This window comes from Megascapheus bottae, chromosome 26, assembly GCF_031878675.1.
Source record: "Megascapheus bottae isolate mThoBot1 chromosome 26, mThoBot2.hap1, whole genome shotgun sequence".
NCBI classification, from domain to species: Eukaryota; Metazoa; Chordata; class Mammalia; order Rodentia; family Geomyidae; genus Megascapheus; species Megascapheus bottae.
The window spans coordinates 11,391,983-11,412,329 of NC_143534.1; the positions used below are offsets into that span (position 1 = coordinate 11,391,983).

Below are 20,347 nucleotides of genomic sequence, written 5' to 3' on the forward strand. Positions count from 1 at the left end.
TCCCGGCCCGGGAAATGCTGCTGTCGCAGAGGGAATCCGAAATAACCGAGGGTGTGTGCTCCAAGAGGGGAATGCGCAGATTGAAAGTAGCAGACTGGAGCTGAGCGCTGGTGGCTCACATCTGTAATCCTAGCTACTCCGGAGGCTGAGATCTGAGCATCAAGGGTCAAAGCCAGCCCAGGCACAAAAGGACCTGAGACTCTTATCTACAATTAACCTCTAGAAAACGGAAAGTGGGGCTTGGCTCAAGGGTAGGACGGTGGCCTTGAGCTGAAGAGCTCAGGGACAGCGCCCAGGCCAACAACAACAAAAAAAAAAAATTAAATAAAATTGTCTCTTGAAAACCAAACTCGCCCAGGCCAACCAAAAAAAAATTAATTAAAGAAATAAAATTGTCTCTTGAAAACCGAACTCGCTTTTGCTCTTCTCCTAAGTATAGGATAACTATGAGGATTGTGTGAGAAAGTTACATCTGACTCATGATTCATTCCTTACATATTTGTCGTTTACACACATATAGTGAATGGACTGTCTGCTGATCACAATTCGGGGAGAGAAAAATCTGCTAGTCTATCTCCGTTTTCTGCTATAGACTCAGGAAGTGAGAATATGCAAAGAAAAAGAGATGATGAAAAAGAGTACTTTGAGGGGGTGTGGGGGGGGAGGGAAATGGGTACCAAGACATGTGAAAGGGTATCAATGTATGTGAATTAATGCACCTTCTATCTGGCAAATATCATGTAACCCTTTTACTAATTACAATAAAAAAGAGTACTTTGAAATATATTAATAACAACAATAATTTATAATAATGTATTTTTTAAGATTTATTATAGTATTAAAATTCACCAAGCCCTTACATCTGTAATCTTAGCTAATCAGGAGCCTTAGATCTGAGGACTGCGGTACCATCTTCGTGACTCTTTTTTCCAATTAACCAACAAAGAGCTGAAAGTCTTTGGGCAGGTATGGGGGAAACACAGAAATGGAGGACAAAGGATGAACAAATGAACCAGTGGTTCTTACTAGACACTGTTGAAAAAGAACTGTACAAGTTGTGGGTGGGCACAGGAGAGAGAGGGTAGAGGTAGAGAAAGAAAGGGAAGGGGTGACACTGTCCAAAAAGAAATGTACTCATTACCTGTCTTACAACCCCTCTGACTATAATCCCTCTGGACATCATCTTGATAATAAAAAAGATTTAAAATGGAAGTAGAACTGTGACTCAAGTGGTAGAGCGCTAGTTGTGAGCAAAAAAGCAGCCAGCAGCCAGGATCTGAGTTCAAGCTCCAGGATTGGTGCAAAAAAAAGGAAGAGATGAATTATCATCCATCAAATACATACACACACACCAATACCAGATCTTAAACTCAAGGCCTGGGCACTGTCCCCTTAGCTCTTTTTGTTCAAGGCTGGCATGCCCTGGCAAGAGCTTATAGTGTTGATAGAACAAGAAAATAAGGCCAACAAATAACAGGAGTTTTAACAGGAAGTATACTTCACAGAAATGTAGATCAAGGAAATATCTCTTAGTAGAGATGTCTCTTTGTAGGGACATTGAATTTGTGTGAGAAGCTTTATACTTATTACTCATCTCTACAACAATCCCATCAGATGAGTACAGTTTTGGTCCTTATTTTGCAGATGAGGAAATTGTAGTCAAAAAAACAAATCTGCTAAGTCTAACCTCCAGCCGAAAGAAAAACTGGTATTTGTGAAATGAGTTTTATTAAATCTGTGATTCATTCCTTTAATCCCAGTAGTGAGCTCACAAGGGGTGAAGTGATGAGGAAAAGAGGAAATTCAAGGCTGAACAGGTTAAACAGGGCTACTTGGCACCTACCAAGGGCCAAAATAAGCAGGTCAGTCTGTACCTTGGCCCACAGTGATTTTTCAACATGGAGTGACTTTCAACAATACAATTGGAGGTCAGCTTAGAACAGTGAGTCCTGAAATAGCCTCACCAACAACATTTGAGAAGTTATGAAGAATAATAATTCTCAGTGGGCACCATTGGCTCACACCTGTAATCTTAGCTACTCAGGAGGCTGGGGAAAGTCCAGGAGACTCTTATCTGAGGCTCTTATCTCCAATTAATCACCAAAAAGCCAGATGTGGGGTGGTGGTTTAAGTGGTCAAGTGCTGGCCTAGAGCAAAAAAGAAGAATAAGGATAGTACTCAGGCCCTGAGTTCAAACCTGAGTTTAAACCTTTTAATTGCAACTATTTGTTCTGGTGAAGACAGGACTCTGCTGTCTTTTTCTCCCCCCAACTGCCAAATTCTGATGGCTCCAGGCTCAAAATACATTTCCTGATTCTGATCACTTTTCACTAAAATAAATAGATTTAGGTATGAAAACGGAGATGCCTTTACACACACAATTGAAGCTCCAGATACCATTTATTGTTGGTTTACTCGTTGTCAGGCCCCATGGGTTGGTCTACTGTTAAGGCAACACAGACAGGGCAAAGATATCTTTTCAGAGGATAACCGAGTTAGCTGCCGGCCATTAGTGCCTGAGGAAGGGGAAACTCTTGGGTTTCACATACACACACAAACCAAGCCATTAATCAGAAGGCCGAGGTCGGGCGGGGTGGCATGGACTCCAGGAGAGGCGGGCTCTCTGCTGGGGATTCGTTTAGCCCCACCAGGGCTGCCTGCAACCTACTTTCTTAGCCACATTCCACCACTAAGGCCTTTGCCAGGACCATAGTTCCGAGGTGACATCGTCTACTTCACTACTTAACCTTCACAAACAGACCAGAACCTTCCATCAGGAACCACAAACGCTGGTAAGTCTCGGCTCTCGAATTGGCTCTTAGAAGGAGAGCCAAGAGCAGTCAATAACACTCCGCACTCTTCACAGGCGCCATGGGCTCAGCCTGGGCCAACGCCCAGCGCATGCGCACGAGCACGCGCAAGGTCCCAAGAGGAGGCCTGCACGCACGCACGCACGCACGCACGCGGTGGGCGGGGCCTAAATGAGCGTCGCGCGCCGGCGTTGCTAGGAGACGGGAAGTGTCAACCGTCGGGCTCTTTCTGGCCCAGCCCTGGGAGCCTGCGTGGAGACGGCGAATGAGCTGGGCCAGACCAGAGTAACGACAGAGAACGAGACCCGGAGTGGAGGGGCTGGGGAGGGGGCGGACCAACCTCGCTGGGGGCTCGCCTAGGACCCGCCCCGGAAGCTAGCTCGAGCCCCGCCCCTTCCGCCCACCGCGCCGAGGAGCCTCCGAGGACCTCTGTCCGCCTTGGAGTTTTCTCTGCTCTTGGGGTAGGTCTTTCTTTGCTCCTTCCTGAGTTCGAGTCCCACTCTCCCTGAGTCTCCTGGCCACCCCACGCCCCTTCGGGTGCCCATTCCGCCTCACAGACACCCAGTTGGTGACTTTGGGGGACAAAATGAGTTTCTAACCGAATGTGCGGCCTTGTGGGGTCCTTCCCCACCCACTCCCCCAGGAGGGAAGGATCGCTTGAGGGAGTGCGGCCTAGTGCTAGAGTGCTTGGCACGCGTTCACCAAGCCCTGGGGGGCCGGAGGTGGTGCCGGGGCTCAGGTGGTGGGGCGATGGCCTTGGGGAAGCCCAAGCCAGGGCCCAGGCCCCGAGTTCACGCCCCAGAAGTGACGAGAGGAGAGGAGAACTCGGTAACATGGGGACAGAAGACCCTCCAGTGTTGGCCTCAGTTAAGCCACAGGCCCAAGAGTGCTGCCTCGTCGTGGACCATCTAAAGGTGACCGCCACATGCCGCTGACCCTTAATGGAATGGAGGAGACGAGAAGATCAAGGAGACCAGGGCTCCGGGGCGAGCAGAGGAGTCTCGAAGAACTACGGACTGTCACACACTACGGATTGTTGGGGTGTACCCAGTACCCTATGTAAATCTTAATGATGCGTAATAAAAGTCATTCTCCACAAACTAGAATCGCAGGCATTGCAACTTATTGTTTACGAGGGTTGCAACTTAGCATTATCGTTCTTTTTTTTGGGGGGGGCCACAACACTCAGCAAATACATCACCCCCTAGGAACGCACTGAATGATACCATCAGATAACACTAAGTGTTCACCAGAGGATGTTACCAATAATGCCACTGAGATGTGTAATCTAGGACTGTTATATCGATCTTTGCTAATTTGATTTTGTTGATGCAAGACACAGCTCTTGCGCCAACAGAATACAATAGATAGTAGTTCCCATGGTCCAGAAACATGGAATAACGTCGTTGTGAAACTTCTGCTTCTGGATGAGGTTACCTAAACTTTTATAATCCCAGAAAGAAAAGTCATGAATCAATGTACTTGCAAAATACAATGGTAGAGACATCAGGTGTTTGGGTTAAAGTAGAGCAGGGAAAGCTCTTTTGTAGATTTCGTTTAACCTCTTCAGCTTTATGGTTGATATTTTTGTTTGTTTGTTTTTACTCAAGGCTAGCACTCTACCACTTGAGCTACGCTGCCACTTCCAGCTATTTCTGTTTATATGGTGCTGAAGAATGGAACCCAGGGCTTCATGCATGCATGCTAGGCAAGCACATTACCCCTATCTTTAACAATGCATTCCAAAAATTTTGCCTCATAGCAAATGTATTTCTAGTATAAAAGTTGTTAGGAAATGGCTCAGTGGGAAGCAAAAGATAACCCCAAATGATTTGGCTCCCACTCTAACAATCCTCTGTACAATGGGCCAATTCTACCAAGTCAGTCTGTAAGGTCTTCAACCCAGATGTAACTTCTTCAGAGAATTTTTTTTCCCCCTCTAGAACTCAAACCCAGAGCGACTAAAAAAATAGGATTTGTACCACTCCACATGTAGCATACTTGTAGTAGACCCAGAAATTCCTCTTAGGTAAAATTTATGTTCATCTTCTCTTGAGGTACCAAACTTCAAAATGTCTGCTAGTATTTGTAGGATGCATATTTTTGCTGAGAACATTGCCCATTTAGCCAGGTACCTGTGGCTCACCCCTGTAATCCTAGCTACTCAAGAGGCTGAGATCTGAGGATCACAGTTCAAAGCCAGCCTGGGCACAAAAGTCCGTGAGACTCTTTATCTCTAGTTAACCACCACAAAACTGGAAGTGGTGCTGTGGCTCAAGTGTCATAAGAGCATTTGTCAGCATTGAAAATAATTCACAAAGTTTTAATTCATTCATAGGATCTACTTTTGGTGTGTTTATTTAACCAATAGAAATATATTTTAAGCCAGGTACCAGTGGCTCAAACCTATATATCCTAGCTACTCTGGAAGCTGAGATTTGAGAATCAGAGTTCAAAGCCAGCCTGGGCAGAAAAGTCTGTGAGACACAGCAAAAACTGGAAGTGACACTGTCTTGAGCACTAGCCTTGAGCAAAAAATGTCCAAGGACAGCGCCCTGAGTTCAAGCCCCAGGGCTAGCAAGAGAAGAAAGAGAAGAAAAATGAGGAGAAGGAAGAGGAGGAGGAGAAAGAGGAGGAAGAGGAAAAGAAGAAGAAGAAGAAGAAGGAGAAGAAGAAGAAGAAGAAGAAGAAGAAGAAGAAGAAGAAGAAGAAGAAGAAGAAGATATGAGTTCAATCCCCATGATCTACAAATAAATAAATAGTTTTCTGTGTATCTTCTGGGCTTGGGAGTATTTTCATTTTATTGTTCCAAAGAAGAACCTTGGAACTGAATGTTAACATTTTTATAAGTAACTGGGATCCATTGTAAAAGATAATGTTGAGCTGGGTACGTTGGCTCACGCCTGTAATCCCAGCTACTCAGGAGGCTGAGATCTGAGGATCTCGATTCAAAGCCAGCCTGGGTACTAAAGACCATGAGACACATCTCCAATTAACCACCAGAAAACTGGAAGTGGTGCTGTGGCTCAAGCGGTAGGGTGGTATCCTTGAACTGAAGAGCTCAGGGACAGCGCCCAAGCCCAGAGTTCAAGCCCCATGACCAACAACAAAAAAATAAGAAATCGTTGAAAATTGCTATCTATTAATGTTGTTTTTAACATCTTTTAGGAAAAAACTGGTAATAAGGCCACTCTAGCAATGGCTAGTTCGGATGTGAAACCAAAATCAATAAGTCGTGCCAAAAAATGGTCAGAAGAGATAGAAAATCTCTACAGATTTCAGCAAGCAGGCTATCGAGATGAAATTGAGTATAAACAAGTGAAACAAGTTTCTATGGTAAGATTTATGCCTCTGTAAACCTGAATTCAAAATGAGTTTGAGGCTGGGAATGTGGCTTAGTGGTAGAGTGCTTGCCTAGGATACATAAAACGCTGGGTTCGATTCCTCAGTACCATGTAAAAGCCAGAAGTGGTGCTTTGGCTCAAGGGATAGAATGCTAGCCTTGAGCAAAAGAAGCTCAGGGACAGTACCTGGCGCTGGAAAAAAATAATAATAATAATAAAAATGAGTGGGCCGGGAGTTTGGCCTAGTGGTAAGAGTGCTTATCTAGCATGCACAAAGACCTAGGTTCGATTCCTCGGTACCACATAGATAGAAAAAAGCTGGAAATGGTGCTGTGGCTCAATGGTAGAGCACTAGCCTTGAGAAAGTCCAAGGACAATGCTCAGGCCCTGAGTTCAAGGCCCAGGACTAGCAAAAAAAATTTAAAAAATAAAAAATGAGTTTATTAGACAGTAATATACATATATATGTATATACACAGGTGTGTGTGTGTGTGTATGTGTGTGTGTGTGTGTGTTTAAAAACAAAATGGAAGAGAATAAAAAAGGGATGACAAGAAGCATTGTACTCATAACCTGATTTACAGACTGGTAACCCCTTTGTACAACTACAGTAATAGTAATAATAATAGTAAACATGGGGCTCAGTACCTTGAATTTATAGTCCTATCTGGGAGACAGAGATCACAGTGTGAAGCTTAGTATAAACAGGGAAAAAACGTGGAGACTCTCCTCTCAGCCAGTGGTTAGGCATGGTGTTGCACGCTTGTGCACGGGAAACGTGGAGGACAGGGAGGGTGGCATGTACCTGCCAACCTAGGGGCATGGGGAAACACAAACAGACCATTCTAAGATTAAATGAAGACACTATCTAAAGATAAATAAGAAACCTGATGAATTTGTTTGGTAGAAGCCTTGCCTAGCAACCATGAAGCCCTAAAGTTTCCCACCCCATTCCCCAATATTGCCAAAACAAGCAAACCCAAAACCAAACTACCAAAAAATATCTGAAGGGAATTTAGGGGGAGTCTGAAATGATTTACCAGACAGCTTTGGGGAAAAAAAGGGTGATTTGCCAGGCAGCTTGGCACATTCACAATGCTCGAGGGTTTTACTGAGTAAGTTAGCTTTTGCATAAATAAATACCACTAATAATAGATAATAAAATATTCTTTTTACTCAGATAACTTCATAATCAGGTACTCAACTTGTTTTGTAGCTCATATTTCCTTCCTGTGAATTATAGTCATTCAATGTTACAGCTGAGTACTAGAAGCTCACACGTAACTCTAACAACCCAAGAGGTTGAGATCTGAGGATTGAGTTTTCTGCCCCAACAGAAAAGTCCTTGACATTCTTCCCTAAAATTTCAAAGAAGCAGGGGGAGGGCAAACAGTGAATAAACTAAGGGACCCCCACCCTCACCCCCAGATCTGGGACACACATACAATACTGATTAAAGAACTGGAGGGGTAACTTAGGTGATAGAGCAATAGCCATGAGTGAAAAAAACAAGCCACACCCTGAGTTCAACCCCTAATATGATCATGCCCACACATGTGCACCCTCTCTCTCTCTCTCTCTCTCTCTCTCTCTCTCTCTCTCTCTCTCTCTCTCTCTCTCTCTCTCTCTCTCTCTCTCTCTCTGTCCCTCTCTCTCTCTCTCTCTCGCTCTTTCTCGCTCTAATGCATACGCACACACACACACACTAATACTGATCGAATGAAGATTTGATAATTGTGATTTTAATGTACCTGTCTTCTCAAAGCAACTGACATCGTACTCAGACCTCCTTAGCATTATTAGTTTAATGCTGTTCAAGAATATTTCATACTTTGTCTTAAGATTGGAATATCAGGGGCCAGGAGCATGGCCTAGTGGTAGAATGCTTGCCTAGCATGCATGAAGCCCTGATTTGATTCCATAGGTTTGATTCCTCAGTACCACAAACAGAAAAAATCAGAAATGGTACTGTGGCTCAAGTGGTAGAATGCTAGCCTTGAGCAAAAGAGGCTCAGGAACAGTGCCCAGGCCCTGCGTTCAAGCCTCAGGACAGAAAAAGGAGGAGGAGGAGGAGGAGGAAGAGGTGGAGGAGGAGGAGGAGGAGGAGGAGGAGAAGGAGATATGGCAATCTTTTCTTCCAGTGGAAAGCTGAAAGAGAACCTCTGGAACCTGAACGAGAAGGGCTTTCTGTACGAACAGTGCTGAAGAATAAGACAAACAAGATTTGGTTTTCTAAGACAGGAATAATGGGAATTTGACAGTGATGCAGTGCATCTCACAAGATCCAGAAGGAACATTAAAAAAATTAACAACCCAGTAGGCATTATTCTGAATTTGGAAATATGAAAATGTTCAAGTTAGATAAAGTCAAAGTAGAAAGCGTAAAATGAGGACTTACTTAAAAAAAAAAAAAACAGTAGCTGGGCATGGTAGTGCCAGGCTATGACCGGAGCTCCTATTTAGGAGGCAGAGTTTGGGGACTGGCAGCTGAGACCAGCCCAGTCCATCTGACGGGGTGTGCTGGTGCATGTTGTTATAGCTATTAGGAGATGCACAGTAGACCTGTTGGCATGACTCCCAGCAACAGGAGAAGCACAAGCAGAAGAATGGCGACCCTGTTGTGGGGCTTGAACTCAGGGCGTGGGTACTGTCCTGAGTCCTTTTGTGTTCAAGGCTAGTGCTGTACCACTTGAGCCAAATCACCATTTCCATTTTTTTTCCCAGTCCTGAGGCTTGAACTCAGGGCCTGGACACTGTCCTTGGACACTTTTTGCTCAAGGCTAGCACCCTGCCACTTGAGCCACAGTGCCACTTTCGGCTGTTTCTGTGTATATGGTACTGAGGAATTGAACCCAGGGCTTCATGCATGCTAAGCAAGCATTCTACCAGCAGGCCCCACTATCAGTTTTCAAGTGGGTAACTGGAGATTAGAGTCTCCCAAGGGAGTTTCTGCCCAGGTTGGCTTTGAACTAGGATCCTCAGATACTTAGCCTCCTGAGTAGCTAGGATTATAGGCATGAGCCACCAGCACCTGGTGATAGTTTAAATTTTCAAATGAAAGTTGTGCTTTTAACTATTTGATAGTGAAATGGGAGATAAAGTAACACTGGCATTACTGTATTTATATTTTTTGTTTTTTTGACTGTGCAGGTAGACCGCTGGCCAGAGACAGGTTATGTGAAGAAACTTCAGAGGAGGGACAATACTTTCTACTACTACAACAAGCAGAGGGAGTGTGATGACAAGGAGGTCCACAAAGTGAAGATTTACGCTTACTGACCTTCGTACCCCTTGGTGGTACTTGAAGAATTCCTGGATTCCGTTCTGCAGCCTGAAAAAGTCACTTTCCAAAAATTCCAAGTGCAAAATCTTGTGATTTTTATTGGATTTGAAACGCAAAAGCCAGTAAACTTGGCTTCTATTAATTATTCTATCTTGTTCAGGAATATAGCTACAGATACATTAAATGTATACCCTTCTTGGCCCTAATATTTCTGACTGTTTAAACCATCAAAGGTTGAGAGAAATAGGTTCATTGGAAGCCATCGCAGTGGTAAGTCTGATGATACAGTTTCTTATACCAGATTGTGCTCCAACTAACCCCTCACCTTAAAGGCTTTTCTTGTCTGTGGAATCTTTTGCCACTTCCTTGATGGATGAGAAATACCAAGAATAAACGTAGAGCAGCTCTCCCACCAATCATCCATGAACAACTACACAGATGGGGACATAGGAGCCCAATTTCCCTAGTAGCAAGCCAACTGAAGAGTGTCTGCTGCTGACTTCCTGAGTTTCCTGTAGGGGTTGACACTCGGGCCACACGCAGTCATATCTAACTGGATAGCGTATTGTGTTAGTGCCTGTTTGTTCTGTCCTCTCATCTTCTGCCAGAGGTTGTTTCCATTCAGAATCACCATCCTCCAGGAGCCTGGAGCATGGCCTAGTGGTAGAGTGCTTGCCTCGCATGCACAAGGATCCAAGTTTGATTCCTCTCAGTACCACATATATAGAAAAGCTGGAAGTGATGCTGTAGCTCAAGTGACAGTGCTGAAAAAGCCCAAGGACAGTGCTCAGTCCCTGAGTTCAAGCCCCAGCACTAGCCTTGAGCTGAAGAGCTCAGGGACAGCACCCAGGCCCATAGTTCAAGCCCCATGACTGACAACCCCCCCACCACACACACACACACACACACACACACTCACACTCTCACACTCACTCACACTCACACACACATTGAACTTCCCTATGACCCAGGCATACCACTCCTTGGGCTTCTACCCAGAGCATCACAAGTAAGACACTTGTGAAGACACTTGTATACTTCTGTTCATTGCCTTTATTCACAACAGCCAAATTGTGGAAAAAAACCAGATGCCCTACGATAGATGAGAAGATCCCCAAATGTGGTATTTATACAAAATGGAATTTTACTCATTCTTTGGAAATAATAAAACTATATCATTGCTAGGCACGGTGGCCCATACCTGTAATCCTAGCTACTCAGGGGGCTGAGATATGAGGATCACAGTTCAAAGCCAGCACCGGCACTAAAGTTCATGAGACTCTTATCTCCAGTTAACCACCAGAAAACCGGAAGTGGTGCTGTGGCTTACCAAGGAGGATGGTAGGTTTGAGCGGAAGAGCATAGGGACAATGCCTAGGCCCAGAGTTCAAGTCCCATAGCCACACACACACACACACACAAAATTATGACATTTGCAGGGAAATGAATGGACCTAGAACAAATAAGGAGGTAAGCCAAACTGAGGCAAACAGCACAGGTTTTCTCTTATATGTGGAAGCAAGATTTAAAATACTTTGGGACATGATCATTTCCACAGGACTCGAGGCATTTACATATAAACAGTGAGACTAAAAGGGTATTCTCTCAGGGAAGGAGCCCAAAGGCTTAATACCTCTGAACATTTAAAATACTATTTATTGAAATACTATTTATTGGTGGGGGTTGTTTTTGCTTTTCCTTTTTTTCCCCTGTCTTTTGGGGTGGTACAGGGGAGCACAGAAATGGCAATATTATGTGGAAAATGAACTATGCAACTGATGGGTAGAGACAAAAAAGGGAAACTAAGGGAAAGTGAGGGGAGGGGTTACATTGTTCAAAAAAAATGTACTCATTATCTGACATGTGAAACATTCACACCTCTGTGCAACACCTTAATAACTATATATATAGCTTGAACTCAGCACCCCAAGCTTTTGCTAAAGGCCGGCATTCTACCACTCCAGCCACAACACCATTTCTGGCTTTTTCTGTGTATGTAGTACCAAGGAATGGAACATAGTGCTTCATGCATGTTAGGCAAGCACTGTTTTTTTTTTTTTTGCCAGTAGTGGGGCTTGAACTCAGGGCCTGAGCACTGTCCTTGGACTTTTCTCAAGGCTAGAGCTCTACCACTTGAGCCACAGCACCACTTCCAGCTTTTTTCTATATATGTGGTACCGAAGAATTGAACCCGGATCTTCATGCAGGCTAGGCAAGCACACTACCACTAGGCCACACTCCTGGCCCGAAGGAAAGCACTTTTTTACTAAGCCACCTTCTCAGCCCGTAAAATATTTTTGTAAAAACTCTCCTCCTTTGCTGAGATTCCCTAAGGATCTGTAATTCTCAAAACTGAACACCCTTTAAAAATACCACAGTAAACTTTTACCTATTCCATTCCTTCTAAACTGTAATCTCAGGGATTGGGTTCCATAGGTATTGGGTTTTAATTTTAACAGTAGAAGCAGAACTCCTCCCAGTGCTATTGATATAAGCATCGGTCATGGTTGAAAACCATTGCCATTGATTATTGATTTCCAACTACTGCTAATCAGATGGCTGGGGACCTTCTGTTGAGCGTGCATGGGGATCAAAAGTAGTTTGGAGGTGCTTTTTCCACCTATCCCGAGGCCCTTGGTGGCTTTTGTAATTCTGGAGGAGTCCTTTACTGTTACAAGTTTTGTACAGGTGCTGGGTGCTGGGACTGTCCACCCTAGAGTGTCAGGCATTAGAGCTCTCGGGCCTTGGTGGTCAGGATCCTCAGGGCTTGAAAGCATAGTTACAACACTTCTGCCTCTGTCAGAGGTATCTCCACTGCCAGCTCTGCCACTGTACCACCACTGCCAACTACCACTACCACCACTACCGGCTTCACTGCCCTCTCCCTGCTGCAGCTGAAATGGTTTCTGCTTCCCCCTCACCTTAAAACAACACACACATACACACACACACACACACACACACACACACACACACACACACACACACACACACACACACACACACACAGAGCTTCCTGGAGTACCACCTCTTCTCTGCATGTTACCAGTTCAACCACTAATGATAAAATATCAATGACATGATAAAAACCAGTAGTAGGCAAGAAAAGATCTTCAGTATCTTAGCTTATTTAAAGGAACAGGGCTGGGAATGTGGCCTAGGGGCAGAGTGCTTGCTTAGCATGCATGAAGGCCTGGATTTGATTCCTCAGTACAAAAAAGCCAGAAGTGGCACTGGAGCTCAAGTGTTACTCAAGTGGTAGAGTGCTAACCCTGAGTTCGGGGACAGTACCCAGATCTTGAGTTCAAACTAGGACCGGCAAAGTCCTAAAAATAAAAATAAAGCAAAGCATTAAAGGAGGTTTTGACAATAGAGGCTAGGTAACCCTGATCTAATACACCTAATAGTGGTTTACCACTATGACCTGGGCCCAGAGCCCCAGGGAAAGACACATCTTTCTAGTCTGTGCCACAACTATCTCATTATCCCAGTTGACCCTGGGATCCAGGACCATATTCAGTGTGTGCAGAGGCATCGTAAGGCATAGCTAGGAAGAAAATTCCCTCAGGAATAGCTGTGCAATTCATCTGGAGCTTCCTGGCAGGAGCAGATAGATGACAGAGGACACAAAGAGATGGAGAGAGTGAGAGTAAGAGGCCTTCAAATAAAAAAACCTCCTGCCACAGAGATAAGCTATCACCTCTATGAATTGGGGATTAGATATAGTTGGAAACCTGGAAGTCACAGTCCCCTCAATACCAATCTAACCTAATTTGGACAGGGTTTTATTTAATCTTATTAATTGCTCTTAAATTACAAGTCATGTCTCTGGAGAATCCTGATACCACCCCTCAACAGATTGTGGTTTGCTCTCCTGCCTTCATTTAAAAAAATGTATATTAAGGGATTTTGACATGGTATTTCCCATGTGTCTATATTTTGAGCAGAATAGTTTATTGCTCAATTTCCTCCTCCATTGTTCAGCAATATCAGTCTAAGCTTTGACCAGCCAAGGGACAATTTAGCTGGTTGCTCCAGAGACTGGATGTGGGTGAAATCAGGACAAAGGACAAAGCCTGAAGGCAATAGTAGATAGAAGGGAAAGGAAGTACAGACAGCGCCCCAGTCCATAGTTCAAGCCCTAGGATTGGCAAATAGATAAACATGTGTATTGGGAGAGCAAATACTTAGAAGAATGGTTTCTCCTGCCTATCCAGAAGATAAGCATTTGGGTCAGGGCATTTATTTTGTCAGTCCTGGGACTAAACTCAAGGCCTGGGCACTGTCTCTGAGCTTCTTTTGCTCAAGGCTAGCACAAACCACAAGCACCACTTCTGGCCTTTTCTGTTTATGTGGTACTAAGGAATCAAATCCAGGGCTCCATGCATGTTAAAAAAGCACTCTACCATTAAGCTACAATCCAGCTCCAGGACATATTCTTCATCTCAAAAATAAGTTCATCCTTTCCTGAAAGGAATGTTCATATATAATGGCCATATATTTAAAGAACAGGTCAGTCTCAGAGACCCTGAGCCCAAACTTGCAACACTGAATGATTAGGAACAAAGATAAACACTTTGTGTGACTTTAAGTCAGACGCTGCCCTCTGATTTAGAATGGCCCCAACCTGGTCAAAGCAGCACACTTAATTTTCCCTCAAAGCAGAGCTGTAGCTATCACTGACTGAATTTAGGCCATCTTCTAGTGAAGGGGTTCAAGAATTCAAACAAATAGACCCCAGGCTGCTGATAGCCCCCACGTTTCTGGATAAGCACCCCAAGAACAACCACTTTGTACAGTCTCTCTAAGGTGCTATCATGGATTTGGAGTAGGTGGGATTTGAAAGCCACTTTCTCTCTTTAACCCACACTAGAGCCTCAATATGTTTCTCAGCCCAAGCAGTGAGTAAATTTAGAGATTAATATAACCCAATTCTCAATTTTGTCATTAAATCTGGTCCAAAATAGACTACTACCTGTTCTAGGAATCCAACGAAACTTTAGAGCTTGGACTTTTAGACTTTTGGACTTTGGACTTTTGAGTTTGATACCAGACATCCATCTGTTTCCTATAATATCTGGACAGAACAACTTTCCCCCTTCACCACCAGAGAGCAAGACTTGCTCAGGGGATGGAGCCAAGCCCTTGAGCGGAAAGTAGCGGGAAGGTCAAGACGTTCCCAAATCAATGAAAAGGCCTATTGTTTCATGTTGAGGTCCCAGGTCTAAATGTATATAGAGTTCTGAATGGGACTTTTCTGAGTAAATGAGCCACCAGGCTCCCTTGCCCCATTCTTTATCAAAGACTACAGGGGGATGCTTTCCTTGTATTCTCTTTCCCATTCTGGGCACTGCCTTTTGAAATACCCAGGCTTGCCACATATGAACCACTAATTTTTCCCCTCCTTGATCCTCTTTACCTGATTTCCTCATTGGTTTAAGCCTCTTAGGATAGGAGCAGATGAATGGAAGACCAACAGGTCATTGGTTTAGTTTCTCCTTGAGGCATGACTTTTGGCCCCTCCCCTTTTCTCCTCGCATATACTTTTTCTGTCTCCCTCAATTGGACTTTCACTGATCTATCCTTCAGATTTCTAATTTTTGCAACTTCTTGGCTATATATAGCTAGAAGCTTGTACCACAATGAGGTTTTAACATTCCTAAGGATATCTTCTAGGTTTAACCTTGCATATTTTCTCATCTGTAAAGGGAGAGCTTTCAATGTGCCAGGTGCCACTTTCTTTTGAGGTCTGTTAAGTGAGGGTGAAAGGATGGACAATCAAAGGGAAACAGAAGAGGGATGGGGTTGAGGGTTAGAAATAAAGTGGGTTTGTGGGGAAGTGCCTGAGCTGGGGGGAGAAGGATTAAGGGAAAAAAAGGAAGAAAATGGATATTAATCAGGAGTCTTTGGAGCCTAGGTCTTTTACTCTGCCTTAACTTTGAGGGGAAGCAGGGCTATTTTCAATGTCTTAGTGGATCCTCTTTCTGGCAGAGAATATAATTTTCTTTTTGAGTGACTGGGCATTTATCTTTTACACGTTTGGTTAAATAATTGGCAGACCCAGTCAAAACTTCGCACAAAAGACAGCAGAGTTTTTAAAGATTGGCTCTTGAGGTTTTGGGAGCATAGCCTAGTGGTAGAGTGCATACCTAGCAGGCAGGAAAAAGCTGGAAGTGGCCAGGCGCTGTGGCTCACGCCTGTAATCTTAGCTACTCAAGAGGCTGAGATCTGAGGGTCAAGGTTCAAAGCCAGCCTGGGAACAAAAGGACTTTTATCTCCAATTAACCTCTAAAAAACACGAAATGGGGCTTGGATGAGCTGAAGAGCTCAGGGCCAATGCCCAAGTCTGGGGTAGGGCAATAGCCTTGAACTGAAGAGCTCAGGGACAGCACCCAGGCTGAGTTCAAGCCCCATGACCCACAAAAAAAAAAAAAAAGAATGAAGGAAGGAAGGAAAGAAAGAAAGAGAGAGAGAAAGGAAGAAAAAGAAAGAAAGGAAGGAAGGAAGGAAGGAAGGAAGGAAGGAAGGAAGGAAGGAAGGAAGGAAAAAGAAAAAATTGGAAATGGCGCTGTGGCTTTAAGTTCTGCCACTTGAGTGTCCAAGGACAGTGCCCAGACCCTGAGTTCAAGCCCTAGGAGTGGCAAAAAAAAAATGATTGACCCTTGAGTTCATAAAACTTGGAAAGAAATCATACTAAATGAAGTAAGCCAGACCCAAAGAAACATAGGCCCCATGGTTTCCCTCAATCATAATAATTAGTATATGTCTAAGATGGTCCGTTCTAACAGAGGATCCCAATAGCTCGATAGCTATGTACATATGTCATATAAAATGACACTAATCAAAATGAACTCCAAGACATGGAAACAAGAGGTTTTGGGGTGTTTATTCTTAGTGTACTGTGTGAAGTTATTTCTTTTTTTCTTTCTTTTTTTTCTTTGCTTTATCCCCTGTTTTTTTATTTTGGTACTCTCTGTCCTGTATGTATGTATATATATACCATTTTCTCATGAATGGGGCAATATCATTCTTTCTGATGGAAGCACAGAATATATGCCATATTTTCTTGATCCATGCTTCTGCATGGCAAAGGACATAGAAAAATTAATAGAAAGCCTACATATTGGGAGATCTTCACTAGCTATACAACAATTGAGGACCTCATATCAAAACTATACCTAGAGCCCCCCAATTAATCCCACATAACAAATCCTCAAAAAAGCAAGCACTCCATTAATGGGTAGACTAAAGCATTAAAAAGAGACTTTTCTGGAGAGAAAATAAGAATAGTCAATAGACACATGAAGAAGTGTTCAACATCTCTGGCCACAATAGAAATGCACATCAAAATACAGATTAATGCGATTCCACCTCACCCCAGTTAGAATGGCCATTATCCAGAATACAATAACAGATGCTGGTGGAAATGTGGCCAAAAATGAATGCTACTACACTGTTGATGGGAATGTAAACTGGTTCAACCACTCTGGAAAGCAGTATAGAGGTTCATCAAAAAAGACTAAGCATAGAGCTCCTCCCCTATGACCCAGCAACCCTCCTGGGCATTTTCTCAAATGACACAAACAAGGCCAGAACTATGCTTATAGCAGCTTTATTTACCACAGTTAAAATATGGAACCAACCCAGATACCTCTGAGTAGGTGAATAAATTGAGAAAATATGTGGCACAGAAGTATTTGTGTGTAAAAACAGACATACTGGAATAGACACACTGGAGAGATGGGAGATTTCATCGAGGCCATTTACTCGTGTCCCAAAGGGTACAATACTCTCCCCAGAGCTTGACAGGCACTCCACACAGGGAAATTTCCTAGGCTTTTGTCCCAATACAAAGTGTCTCCTCTCCTTATCAAGGAGAGAGGCTCACATTCTAAGCACAATTGATTACCAAGGTTTGAAATGGGGGCATTTTGCAATTCTTATCAAAGGTTTATTATTATTATCATCATCATCATCATCATCATCATCATCCTCATCATCAAAGCTGGCTGACCTGAAATGGCCAGAGGAGGTTGAAGAGGTCAGTGGAAAGCTCCCACTAATGTTCCTTTTAACAACATACTTGGTAATTACACTTTATTGCTTTAATGCCTTCGTAATGTTTATCTCCCTAACATGGCTACAGATAATAGTTACCATCCAAGCACGTAAATATTTTCAGGAAATATCAATACACAATATCAGATACAATTTAGTTTGATAGAAAAGAATCTTTTTCTCATAGGGAGAAAAGTAGCCATTGTCTTTTTTTTCTTTAATTTTTTTATTATAAAGGTGGTGTGCAGAAGGCTTGCACTTACATAAGTTAGGTAAAGAGTACATTTCTTTTTGGACAATGGCACCCTAATCCCTCGCTCTTTCCAGTATTTCCCTCCCATTTCCACCCACAAGTTGTATGGGTGTCCACTGGGCCCCACTGCTACATTTGTTCAGTCTTTGTCCCTCCATTTCCATACCTCCTCTTACACTTCCCAGGACTGTCTCATTAATCTCCAAATAGATTTAAAGAGCCTGGAGCAACTACTTCCCCCTGGCCAGGGGAGACAAAATGTTCTGGTTACTTCTGTCTGAGAGGAAAATTGGAACAGCAGAAGACTGTGACCCCAGGCACCCCCAACCCCAGAAGGAAGTCTGTTGGGGAGGGAGCAGGAAGGGACTGGGGATTTCAGCTTGAACTCCACCCTCCTCTCAGTATTTCCAGCAAGACCAATTGCTGCAGCATCCTGGCCCCGGCCCACTCTGTGCTTCAGAGTTGGCTGAAGCCACGCCCCCTCAGGCCACAGCCAAGTCCTTATTTGTAGGTCCCAGGGGCCAGAGAGACCAGTGAAAGGAGGACAGATTTTGTGGACCCAAATCAGAAACTGCAAGGAGAAGCGACCTGGAGTCGTAAGGAAGTTAGAAGACCAGGTAAAAGCATCATAGAAATGGCCTAATTTAGCTTCCTTTGGCCTAAATCAGGGTATAATTCAACCTGGGCACCAGAAGCTGTGCTGAGGAATAAGCACAGGTGAGTGTCGACTTCTGCATTGGCAAGGCAAAGCTCTGAAGGCTAAGAATTCTGCCAGGTGAACCATGTGGAGTCTTTGGTAAGGAGAGATTTTTTTTTTCTTCTTTTGAGAAAAGACAGAATATGTTAAAAAAAAAAAAAAAAAAAAACCTCTACCAAGAATGGCTGCAGGAGAGTGAAGACCTTTATGTTTGTAGAGCTTTAGACATTAGTACCCCAATGTAGCCCGAACTCCTGCAAACATTTTTACATCTTGATGGTGAAATCACAGTTCCTAGAAAATGGAACTATCTCCCTGTTAGGGGCGTGCCAGTGGGTGATCCAGTCTGCTTCTTGGGGTTGTGTCTTGTTGCAGAGCCTATGGCTGCACACTCCACAAACTCTGGGTGGGGGATGAATATATAGATAGTGGAACCTAGAAGTCATTGACTTGAGGCAAACTTGTAGGAAGAGAGGTTCCAGAAGGAAACTGGAGACTTCTTCTATGGCCACACATGTTAATGGATATTCCAGTCCATTCCTCCTCCTCTTCACACCCCCTTTCCTCAAAAAAAAAAAAAAAGGAAAAAAAAGAGAAATCTCCAATAGGTTTCATTATTCCATTTTCATAGTTACAAATGATCTATGTTAGCAGTATTTGACCTCCTTCTTCCTCCAGATCAGCTCAACCCCATGCATTCCCTACAAACAGTACCTTTCATTGACTTTCTCTGTGCTGCCCTCAGATGTACTTGCAATGAATTACAAAGCTATTCTGCCTCTTCCCTTCTCCTCTCCTCCCTCCCTTCCTTAGTTGTCCCTTAGTTTGGTTCATGTCCTATGTTTAACCATTGGAATAATTATGTATATGGCTATATATGTGTGTGTATATCCATGACTATGCATATCTTTTCCATCTAGCTGCCACAGTATTTTGCCTTTTGAGTTTAGCTTGTTTCACTCGATATGAATGTCTGTGATTGTATGTCTGTGTAATTCCATTGTGTATTTATATAATGTGTGTCTTCTCTATCCAGTCATCATCATCTGTTGTTGAGTAATTGGGTCTTTTTCCCCAATGATACTCATTTTGTCCTAACACTAACCAACTTCTGATTGTTTGCTAAGTTGATTGTAGACCTGTGTTGCAGAATGTAGGGGTGATATAAGAGAGAACAAAGCTACCTAGGCCTCCATATGCAAAAAATTTGCCATCAGGCAGGAAAGACAATCTGAAATAAACACTATAGAGCCCTTCCTTTCACTACCAGGACTCTTCTTCATCAACAACTGCCTTTTGGCCTCCCAGCATTGGCCTCTCTTTTTTGGCTTCCTTCAATCCTCCCTCCCCTCCAAGCCCCGTGGCCTTCCTTTGACCATCAAATTACTGGAACTTGGTTTACGTGACGATCTAGCGTCTGCTCTGTTCTTGTTAGTCTCTTGAAGCTCTGGTCTCTAGCCACCTCTTTCCTTCTCACTTTGAGTGATGTATATGCTTTTAATTGTTTAGTTGTTATGATGCAATGGCAGCCAGCTCATTGCCTACTGGAAGGGAGTATGAGCCAAGAAATTAGTACTTCAGATCGCTTTCACAAGTAAGTCTGGTTCAGGGAGACAAGCAGTACATGCTTTTTTTTCTCACATACACAATACACATACAAGTATACATATACAAGGTTTTATGAATAAACACACCAACTGACTAAAGCATGGTATACTTAGAGGGAGGAATCCAAAAAGTATAACCCCTCTGAGCAACTTATGAGCTGTTTAACAAAATGAATACCAAGAAGCCAAAACATGTTTGGGATGAGGGATAATGGAGGAAACACCATTAGTGGGAGGAAGGGTAAGCACATACAATCCTATTCAATGTATATTATGTAAAAATCGATCTACACAC

General features: G+C 43.5%; 1 protein-coding gene across 1 annotated transcript; it reads left to right on the top strand.

Annotated features, from left to right (window-relative positions):
• The first annotated feature begins 3,011 nt into the window (after positions 1 to 3,011).
• Positions 3,012 to 9,643, top strand: Meig1 (meiosis/spermiogenesis associated 1). The gene is made up of 3 exons (XM_090318944.1): positions 3,012 to 3,271; positions 5,979 to 6,146; positions 9,305 to 9,643. The coding sequence occupies exons 2-3, from the start codon at positions 6,009 to 6,011 to the stop codon at positions 9,431 to 9,433; spliced, it is 267 nt and encodes an 88-aa protein (XP_090175070.1). The 5' UTR covers positions 3,012 to 3,271; positions 5,979 to 6,008; the 3' UTR covers positions 9,434 to 9,643.
• Positions 9,644 to 20,347: the final 10,704 nt, after the last annotated feature.